The sequence below is a fragment of the Tripterygium wilfordii genome, chromosome 6 (genome assembly GCF_013401445.1).
Source record: "Tripterygium wilfordii isolate XIE 37 chromosome 6, ASM1340144v1, whole genome shotgun sequence".
NCBI lineage: Eukaryota > Viridiplantae > Streptophyta > Magnoliopsida > Celastrales > Celastraceae > Tripterygium > Tripterygium wilfordii.
The window spans coordinates 11,589,282-11,600,285 of record NC_052237.1 but is presented as its reverse complement, the minus strand read 5'-3'; the positions used below and the strand labels follow the sequence as shown (position 1 = coordinate 11,600,285).

At 39.6% G+C, this 11,004-nt stretch overlaps 2 protein-coding genes across 2 annotated transcripts; both read right to left on the bottom strand.

Annotated features, from left to right (window-relative positions):
- Window positions 1-826: 826 nt before the first annotated feature.
- LOC120000545 (cytochrome P450 CYP82D47-like) lies at window positions 827-2,865 on the bottom strand. Its single transcript, XM_038848661.1, has 2 exons — window positions 1,765-2,865; window positions 827-1,606 (listed from the first exon to the last, which is right to left on the bottom strand). The coding sequence occupies exons 1-2, from the start codon at window positions 2,695-2,697 to the stop codon at window positions 983-985; spliced, it is 1,557 nt and encodes a 518-aa protein (XP_038704589.1). The 5' UTR covers window positions 2,698-2,865; the 3' UTR covers window positions 827-982.
- Window positions 2,866-8,945: 6,080 nt separating this feature from the next.
- LOC120000203 (cytochrome P450 CYP82D47-like) lies at window positions 8,946-10,945 on the bottom strand. The gene is made up of 2 exons (XM_038848155.1): window positions 9,869-10,945; window positions 8,946-9,774 (listed from the first exon to the last, which is right to left on the bottom strand). Exons 1-2 carry the CDS (start codon window positions 10,808-10,810, stop codon window positions 9,151-9,153), a joined length of 1,566 nt encoding a protein of 521 aa, XP_038704083.1. The 5' UTR covers window positions 10,811-10,945; the 3' UTR covers window positions 8,946-9,150.
- Between the last annotated feature and the right edge of the window lie 59 nt (window positions 10,946-11,004).

The window sequence follows — 11,004 nt, the reverse complement described above, 5'->3', positions numbered from 1 at the left end:
TTTCTGATAAAGTTCATCAAATTTGTATTGGAAAAAAATTGTGGTGTATGCTTAGCAGGGTAAAAAAAATTATTGTGACAGGTAAAGTTGCAGTCCAGTGATGAAGTTGAAAAATTATGGTGTAGCTTTAATCTCTGCTACAAAATTTTTGTGCATGAGTGTTGTTTACAATCATGATTATTACACGGTAAAATTAAAGTTTGGAGACGATAGTGTCCTTATATAAACACATCCAGAGCAGATATGTTTAGCCCTCAAAAGTCCTTAACAAAGAAATTAGATCGTCCAATGATATTTCCTAAATCAAGAAAATAAAGATAAGCTAGCTCTCTTTGATGACCTTTATGTCGAAGATTTCCTTCCTTCCTTTTTATTTTTTCTTTAGATAGTGCAAAACAATCAATCGCAGGAACTGGTATTTTCGTACTGCTTGAACCCAATTAAATATTTAGCAAGCCAAATCGTATAGATTTGAAAGATATTGACTTTGATTTTCATTGAGAATAATACTATAAATGCACTAGTCTATTACTCCATCTTGTTTAATTTATTGTAATCCAACACGAGAAACCACATCAAGAGAGCGACAATGTGATGCAAACATTAAATTAATGTTTTCCATCCCTATAGAGGGTTGAATATTTTAACCCAACGTAGGGCACTTGATCTACGTTGGAACCCACGCAAGAAGCTTCACATTGAAAAAAATATGGAGGTATTGCTTATAAACAAGTTGGATGGCCCGCACGGCTTTATTTTTTTGGGCCGTCACCGTCATTATGATACTTGAGTCATAAGGTCTTTGTTTGGTGAGAACTCGGTTGCATTATTGTCAAATCCACGTGAAATTTTTAATCTTGAACGTACGTACAGGAATTCAAAGAGGTGCAAGAAAGATCAAGCACAGTAAGTTGGAACTTGGAATACACTTCACACAAGCATCTTCAACAGAACAAAAAAAAACAAACATAGGCATACTCACTTAATCATACAAGTGGGCTGGGTGGCGTGGACTAAAATGGACTTCAAGTGGGTGGGCTTTTAGGTTAGTCAAGCCCACTCCTTCAACCATGTCAACTGGGCCACCAGTTGGGCTTGAAATTTCAAACCCATGTAACAATTTCGCAAGTGTAAGATGCATAACTTGAAGAGCAAAAGAAATTCCCGGGCAAACTCTCCTCCCAGTCCCAAATGGAATGTACTCAAAACTAGCACCCCTGACATCAAAATCCTTCTGTGTAGTCAGAAATCTCTCCGGCCGAAACTCGTTAGGCTCCGACCATTCATCCGGGTCTCGAAGAAGCTTCGAAAGATTGACCAGCAGTCGCGTTCCGGCCGGGATATGGTAACCACTCAGAGTGCAATCTTCAGATGACTCATGGGGGACAGAGAGAGGAGCTGCGGGGTATAATCGCATTACTTCTTTAGTAATAGCTTGGAGGTAAACCAAATCCTTCACGTCTGAGTCTTCCACTGGCCTTTCTCTACCAACTATGTTGTCCAATTCTTGTTGGGCTTTTTCTAAGACGTGTGGGTGGTTTATTAGTAAAGACAAAGCCCAAGTCAATGTCACTGTTGTCGTATCTGTTGCTCCTAGCATTATTGCCTGCACAAAAAGGGCAAAAACAAAAAAATCACAACCATACCGCACGTAACAACCACTACCGACGACCAAGACAGCAAGATCTTGACTTATTTGGCATGTTCTATAGCCAGTCACTGAAAAAAGAAAAAGAAAAAGAGAGGATTGAATGTGAGCAATACCACACACGTAGCCTTGATGATGGTATCAGCATCATAGCTGGGAAGATCAGATGCATCATCAAGAATTGATATGAGAACATCCATGAAATCCTGGTTTCCCTTCTTCTTCCTATGCTCCTCTAACCATCCATCAAGAATCTTATCAAGCTCTTTAAAACTCTTCTTCATAGCCTTCTCCGTTCCTCCCAAATCAAATCTTCTCAAATACGGCAGCGCATCCGAAGCAGGGAACGATCCAGTCAGCGTAAAGAAATCTCGCAGCGCCTTACGACAACGCTCGTTCTCTTCGCTTTCTTCCTCTGTGGTCGCACCCACGTATCGCTTCCCTACCACCATCCGGAAAACCACGTTCAAATTTATGTCTCCGAACCATCTCTTCATCTCCACCAAAGCCTTGCCGGTCTCGCTCTTGCTCCACAGCTCGTAAATCTCTTTAATCGAAGCCTTCACTTCGGATTCCCGCACTTGTTTCAGCAGTTCCAGCCGGCGATTGGAAAGGAGTTCGAGGGTGGCGATCTTGCGGACTTGGCGCCAGTATGGGCCGTATGGGCTGAACCCAAACATAGCGTAGTTGTAACCCAGGATTTCCGGTGCCAGAGCTTTTGGACGGTTGGCGAAGGCCATGTCATTTGTGGTGAAACACTCTTTCGCGATCTTCCAGTCGCTGACGACTAAGGCCCGATGGACACCTAACCTGATTGTGAAAATTGGGCCGGTCTTGTCCGCCAGGTCTGCGAGAGTTAGGTGGGTTGGTCTTGAGCCTCCCAAGAGATGGAGGTGGCCCATGAAAGGCCTTGCACCGGCGGCTTCCGGTGGTAGATTCTTGGTTTCTTTCCTTGATACTGAACATAAGTAGTAGATGAATACTGCGATGGCAACGGTGGTTGCTGCTATGACAGGTGTGGGTACCTGGAGGAGGAGAAGAGATTCCATGGTTTCTATTGCTTAGAAAGTTAGAACTGAAGGGGCAATTTACTTTATAAATTATGTTTTTAATATAAAACAAGCATATAAAGAAGTAGATAATAGATTTTTTTTCTTCTGTGAGTGGTGTATGCAAGAAGAGTTGTCTTTGTCGTTTTGTAAATGTCATCGGGGTGGGGCCCATATTAAAAACATTGTTTATAGCTAAAATATTGTCAATGTTCTTGAACCATCAAGATTTTTTGATTCTATCTTTAAATTATGAACTCAATCGGTTTTATCTTTAAACTATCAATTTTTTTATTGTTTCTGTCCCAATTCACATTTCCCTTGAAAATTTGTCAGATTTTGTTGACATGGCATTCAAACTGAAGGAAAATAAAATCATTTTGCTACATGTAAAATTTAAAATAAAAAACACAAAAAAATCATCAATTTATCATCTTCCCAAATCCCCCTCAACAATCCATGGGCACTTAACCAGAACCGCCACAACTTTGAAATCATATCTCCCTAAACGTTGTCATTGATGTCAATTCCACCATATCTAATAAAACACATCAAGTTGGGGAAGAACGATGTCGCAATAGCACCCCAACACCACCATAGTGGCGTCATCAAACAGAGCAAAAGAGCTGAGTCCTTGGCTAGGAGAAAGAAGGTCGCAGATCTGCCTTTCTGATAGATCCACGAGAAGAAAAAGAAAAGCAGAGGATCGTTTCCATTTTGTCTTTTTAAATAAATGTTTAAATTAATATTTTGTATTTTGTATTTCGTATAAGAATCACACAACCATATATAATTAAGTGATAAGGCCCAAGCCCAGAATGATCACTCGGGCTTCACAGGAAAATGACAGTCCATGACTGGTCTGGGCCCAGATGAGTTGTGCCTTGGGCTGGACTGATAATTATACGCCTTTCCGATGTCGAGGCCTTAGAAGTTTAAAATTAGTTTTCTTTTTAGTTAATGGACTGATAATGATACGATCCTTCTAGCTTTAGCTAATCGTCTTTTGTCTCAAATTGCTTTGTGTCTTGCAAATGGAGAATACGCGGTGGGATTCGTGGAGAGGAGGCATTGCCCTCTCCCGTCCCGCTGAGAATGCTTAATCTATCTATTATCTATCTATTACTTATATATAAGATTGCTATGGCCCATTTCCTGGCGAGTTCCCTCCGCAATGCATACTTGCGCGTTTGGTCCTCAGTAGCCTTGGTTCTCGAGCGTCAGATGGCGGAGTATGGGTTCTGATCCTAGGGTTGTTGTGGCTTTCTCGTGAGTGATAGCGTGCCTTTGTTGTCTTTTTATGCCCTTTTTATCGTCTTTTGCCAGAACTTTTTGAAGTTTTGTCTCCTTTGAGAGGCACTTTGTGTACGTGTCGCCATCTCTTCGTCACAGAGCTTATAGAATCTGAGTTCTACGGTTCATGTACCAAAAATTGCTTAGGTGTCTTGGTCTTGTGGAGGGCATGTGTGTAAGAATGTGGGTCGTTTGATCTAATGATTTTTGTCTTTTTCCTTTGGCTTATTCAGGAAGGTTCGCCATTGCTTTGCAGCTCACCTCTCCTCACTCAAATTGTTCTCTTGGAATCAGATAACTTTTACTTACAAAATCGTATCCACTGGGCATTTTTTTTATGCCGTTTGTCGTCTTGTGAGCATAACTTAATTTTCTAGGTGTCTTCTTATGTCGACGGCGTGTTTGCTAGAGTCGAAGTTGTGCTCTACGATGCATGTATATGTTATTATGGTTCGCAAAGCTCTTGATATTTTGTAGGGGGTTTGTTTGATCTGGAGTTTTATTTGGTTGGGCTACTTTCTGTTGTGGTGTGGGTTCCTTTCGGTTGCTCAGGCGAGGTTCAATTGTCTTTAATTTGAGTTCCTATGTTGGTGTCGTTGGGTTTTATCCAATTGTGGTTCGGGTAAAAATGTCTCCAGTGTTGATTATCAAAGCATTTGGTAGTGGTGTAACAACAATACCATGACATTTTTCTTTGCCTGTAGTCCCTCAATTTCATTTTGTTGGAGAACTATGGCGAGGCCAAGAATATGAGAGTAATGGGTTCATGTTCATATTCATGCATTTGATTTGTGCCATGTTTTTCTTTGAATTGGCGCTCTACGTTTTTCAATTTTGTCATTTGCTTCCAAATCTTGAAACCAAAGCCAACGCAAGCTTTGCTTATGTGTTTCTTTCGAGTTGTCTCTTAGATGAGCTTTTTGTAATCTGATGACAGGCTGATAGAACGGGAGTGGAAGATCAACCTACAGCAAAATGGTGGTTGTCTTCAGCTGTAGTTAAGGTAAAGTATTGATGTTGTCGAGGATTGGTTGAAATTGATTCATTTTGGAGTATAGTATTTACTTTCATATTAGTCTATGTTTTAAAGGGTTCACTCAATATCTATTTAGTTTCGTAGGGTAGAAAACTAACGTTGTTATGCTATTAGTTGTTAAATTTCTCAGCAAGGATTCCTAAATGTTTAAAATCATTGCAGGCGGTTCTCAATGGAAAACACATTGGTGACTCTGCCACTTCCCAATGGTTATGAAGCAGTTTATGCATATTGTCCTCTGTGTGTGGTCATTCCCGATTGAATCAAATCAAAATTCTTGCACATGAGAATAGTCTTATGTCATTCATTTCTTGGCTGCAGATTCTCAGGAATGAATTTTTAATGGTATTGAACTTCTTAAGAAAGATATCAGTTACTATGTATTTCCAAAATCCTTCAGTGAGTTCATCAGCATCAATTTGTTATATTATTGTCAGTGTTTCATGTTGCATTGTTTTCTATGGTTCGTTATTTTTGCCTAAGTATATCATTCATAACAACAACACCCGCCGCAAAGCGCGGGCTTCTTCCTAGTATATATATATATATGCTCTTAAAAGACGAAGACTCCAAAAGTTTTCAATATGCTTATATTTATATACATATATATAATGTATCGAGCTATTGGTCGGGCTTGGCTCGAATTTAGTCCATGAGGTAGATTTCCAGGCCCAATGTCATTTCGGGTTTGGGCCGAGCATTGGCCCGCAGGTCGTTTGGTGATAGACCCACTGACCCCTATTGCTCGAGTACCATTGAATGAGACAGTTCAGAGAAACAAAGTTATACGGGCTCGATGTATTCATAGTGAACAGATAGATCCAAAATGGACCATATTTATTTATTTGAGCGAGCTGAAATTTCTGATAAAGTCTATCAAATTTGTATTGGAAAAAAATTGTGGTGTATGCTTAGTGGGGTAAAAAAAATTATTGTGACAGGTAAAGTTGCAGTCCAGTGGTGAAGTTGAAAAATTATGGTGTAGCTTTAATCTCTGCTACAAAAATTTTGTGCATGAGTGTTGTTTAACAATCACGATTATTACACGGAAAAATTAAAGTTTGGAGACGATAGTGTCCTTATATAAACACATCCAGAGCAGATATGTTTATCCCTCAAAAGTCCTTAACAAAGAAATTAGATCGTCCAATGATATTTCCTAAATCAAGAAAATAAAGATAAGCTAGCTCTCTTTGATGACCTTTAGTGTCCAAGATTTTCTTCCTTTCTTTGTACTTTTTCTTTAGATAGTGCAAAACACTCTCTAGTGCCTTGATGGAGACCTTAAATCAAAATCAATCGCAGGAACTGATATTTTCATACCGCTTGAACCCAATTAAATATTTAGGAAGCCAACCGCGTAGATTTGGAAGGTACTGGGTTAGATTTTAGTTGAGAATAATACTATTGTAACCACACAATGAGATTTGACTCTCGAGTTTAAACCTATATCAAATATTCAAAAGACAAACTTGTATGACGCCTTTTGACATACTAATTCCATTTAGCAGCCATGTTGATAGTCGATTTCTTTAACCTATTCAATACTTCATTCCTAGTTATATCAAATGCACTTTTACTATTAATTCATGTTATTCCTAACATTCAAACTCAACTACCAAAAATTCATTAAATTCTATGGACAATCATGTAACAACCACATAGGCTATTCCCCTATATTCTTATGATTCATGCAACCTATGATATCTATTGTTAAAAGTATAAATCTAAACATCTCCTTGTAGTCTCTGTTCAGAACTTCAAATCAATCAAATATTGATAAGGTATTTGAAAGTGTTAAACACGCAAATAGATACTCAAACATGAAATAATAATTATGAATTAGCATAACTAAAATCATGTAGTACTCATGGCTAGGTTACATTAAAACCTTAACAAGAGAATTAGTTCCTCATACTACAAGAACACATAATAAAACTAAATAATAACAATCCATGAAACTAAATTAGAACACAAGAAAAACTAGATAGAATTGTGACTCTCCAACTCCCCTCTCAATTGTGCCGTTGCCTCTCCTTTTATACTGAATACAAGCTTCCTTCAATTGCTCTCCTTGTCCAAATTGAATTCCTTGTTTCCAATAGTTGGACTCTACTTTCCTTGAGTGGATGGGACCTGTTGTCAATTTTTTACAGTAGGTCCTGTTGTAATGGCTCTAAGGCCATTAAAAAAAATTTATTTTATTTTTTAAAAATGTATGGATGTGTTTTGATCCGGTTTACCAGTGTAACGGTATTTTTTTGTCCCATACAAAAATCAAATTAAACATGAAAAAGAGATGAAAATTATGGACTGTTGAATATAAACCCGTAACATTATATATCTATATTGTGATGAATATGATTTTTATTTGGGATGAAAATTATACCATTAGATTCGTAAACATGATCAAAACACATCCATAATTTTATTTTATTTTTAGAAAAATTTTAAACACCTCCTATTTATTAAGGTACAACAACATACCACCGACACCCACTTTCCTTGCAAACACGTGAACACTACATGTCCAAACGTTTAACACATGTTTGCAAAACAATGGGCTTGTTTGGGAATGCTGTGAGGTGCTGTGAGGTGTGGTGCGGTGCTGTGAGTTATAAAACTGTGGTGCTGTGAGGTGAGTTGGAACGCAAAAAACTGTTTGGCGCATCACTTTTAAAACTGTGGTGCGGTGCGGTGTGGTGCTATGAGGTGCGTTTGACGTATCTAAATTACGGTTATATTATATGACTAATAATATTAATATAAAATCACTTAATGTTTATATTGTACATTAATTTAAAATAAAATAATTGACCTAATTTGATTACGTAGGACAATTCAACATACATTGTAAGCGTTTGAGAGTGTTGTGAGGTGTGGTGAGGTGCTGTGAGGTAAAAGGCTGTGGTGCTGTGAGGTGAGTTGGAACGCAAAAGCTGTTTGGCGTGTCACAAAAAACTGTGGTGCTGTGAGGTGTGTTGCAACTGAACGCAGTGCAAACGCACTGCCAAACACCCACAATGCCTTTTCTTTTCTGTCTCCACGTTCTCTCTTTTAATTGTGTTTTTGTTTCTGTATTATTTTTGCATTTTGCATTTTTGTCCTCGTAATCTAGTCTAGTCCTCCTCAAAGCACATAAACCCACAAGTTAGACAGAGAGAAACAAATATATATTACTCAGACACATGATTCCATACAAACTGATACAAGCCAAAATAGAAAACATGAATAGCCATGGCTCACAAATCACAATCCTTATTCATATATATTTGGTCGCATCAGAAATGGTGTGATGGTAATGAATAAGCCATAGCCCACAATCCTTAATTCCTTATTCATAGGCAGTAGGAGACAAGCGAGGTTTGATTATGACTTCAAGTGGGGTGGCTTTGGCATTGGTTAATCCAGCAGTTTCAGTCATGTCAACTTCTGCATTTGCTGGAGTTGATATCTCAAACGCTTGAATTACACTGGACAGCACCAAGTGAGTCATTTGAAGGCCAAATGACCATCCAGGACATATACGCCTTCCAGCACCAAAAGGGATCAGCCCAAAATGCTGTCCCTTAACATCAACATCCTTGTGGGTGGTGAGGAATCTCTCTGGCCTGAACTCGAACGGTTCAGTCCACAATCGCGGGTCCACACGTTTAACACTTGCTTGCAAAACAAAGCAAGTTCTTCACATGCCTTATTTTCTCTTGTTGCAAAACCAGCCGCCAACTTCTCTGATTTTTCTTTCCTTGTTTTTTATTTGATTTCCTTCATATGCAGCCTTCAAAGACTTCAGTCTAGTCTTCATGGCTTCAATGATCAAGCCTTTCCACCAAACCATCTAACATTCATGACCCTTTTTCCCAATTTTCATGTCAAGTTGTCAACATAATCTAGTCCTCAAAGCACATCAACACACAAGTTAGACAGAGAGAAAAAAATACATATTACTCAGACACATGATTCCATACAACTGATACAAGCCAAAGTAGAAAATATGCAACGTATAATTACACAATCCTGACGAATAGCCATGGCTCACAAAGCACAATCCTTATTCATATAAACACACATATTTGGTTGCATCAGGAATAGTGACGGTAAGGAATAGCCCTAGGTGACAATCCTTATTCATAGGCAGTAGGAGACAAGCGAGGTCTGATCATGACTTCGAGTGGGGTGGCTTTGGAGTTTGTTAATCCAGCAGTTTCAGTCATGTCAACTGCTGCATTTGCTGGAGTTGATATCTCAAACGCTTGAATTACACTGGCCAGCACCAAGTGAGTCATTTGAAGGCCAAATGTCCATCCAGGACATATACGTCTTCCAGCACCAAAAGGGATAAGCTCAAAATGCTGTCCCTTAACATCAACATGCTTGTGGGTCGTGAGGAATCTCTCCGGCCTAAACTCGAACGGTTCAGACCACAATCGCGGGTCTCTTTGGATCTTCCAAAGGTTCACAATTAAGCGGGTGCCTGCTGAAACATGGTAACCATTTACTGTACAATCCTCAGTGAACTCACGAGCTCCTGAGAGCGGTCCGGCTGGATACAACCTCAGGACCTCTTTGACTATGGCCTGGAGGTAGACAAGCTTATTGATGTGCGATTCATTTACCAGTCTTTCCTTGCCAACATGAGCATCCAATTCTTCTTGCGCCTTTTTCAATACAAGAGGATTGTTCAGCAGCAGTGCAAGAGCCCATGTTATGGTCACGGTCGTAGTGTCAGTTCCTCCTGAAATTAGAGCCTGCAAAATGAACTTATTGCAGTAAGATTGAAACTAAATATGTACATGTAAACAGTGCACAAGTTTCCAGGAAAGAAACAGAGGCAGAATGTACCATGGATGTGGCTTTGTTAACTGTATCAGCATCAAAACCTGCAAGGTCCATACCTTCCAGCATCGAGAGCAATACATCCATGAAATCTTTCTGACTGTCAGCAGTCTCACCGGATTCTCTCTTCTTGCGGTGCTCCTCTAGCCATTCTTCTATTATACTGTCCAATTCTTTTCCTGTTTTCTTCATGGCCTTCTCAAATCCACCAAAATCTAGCCAACCAAGAAATGGAACCGCATCCCTCAGTACAAATAGTCCTGCCAAGTGAAAAAACTCCCTAAATGCCTTTTGACACCGCCTTGCCTCCTTTTCATCAGCACTGGCACCAAAGTACCTCTTTCCTGCAATCATCTGAACAATCACATTCAAATTTATGTCCCCAAACCACTGCCTCATTTCAACTAAAACATGACCTGAATCACTCTTGTTCTTTGTCCACTGCTTGTGTAACTCTTTCACCGAATTCTCCACCTCAGAGGCTCGAACGTGTTTTAGCAGCTCAAGCCTCCGGTTGGAAAGTAGCTCTACTGATATTATTTTGCGGATGTCACGCCAGAATGCACCATAAGGGGCAAATCCGAAACCTGCATAGTCATAGGATAAGAGTTTTCCAGCTATAAGCCGGGGACGGGAGGATACAGCTACATCGTTGGTGGTGAATAATTCCTTTGCCACCTCCCAACTACTGATCACCAAGGCTGGGAACAACCCAACCTGAATTGTTAACACTGGACCATACTTGTCGGCCAAGGCTCCCAAGGCTATATGTGGAAGCTGAGATCCTGTTAACAAGAGGAGGTGACCAATTATAGGCCATCCACCTCCAACTACCGGTGCTAAGTTTCGTTTAGCGAACTTGGACCTCCTTAGGATGTAGAAAGTAAAGAGAAATATGGTGAAGAAGCCAGCTACGGTAGTATTCAGGTATGGCAGAAGGGGAATCATTGTAACAGTAACTTAGTCTGTTGCAATAAAACAGTCATATGTTACTTATCTCTTCCTTTACTTCAAAAAGCCATTCCACTCATATTAACTTTCAGAATGTTGACAAGAGCGCTACTAAAGTCCAGTATTCTTATCTTGTAGGATGGAAAGTTTAACTGCTGCTATGTAGCCATCTTCTCCTTAGTTTCATCTTT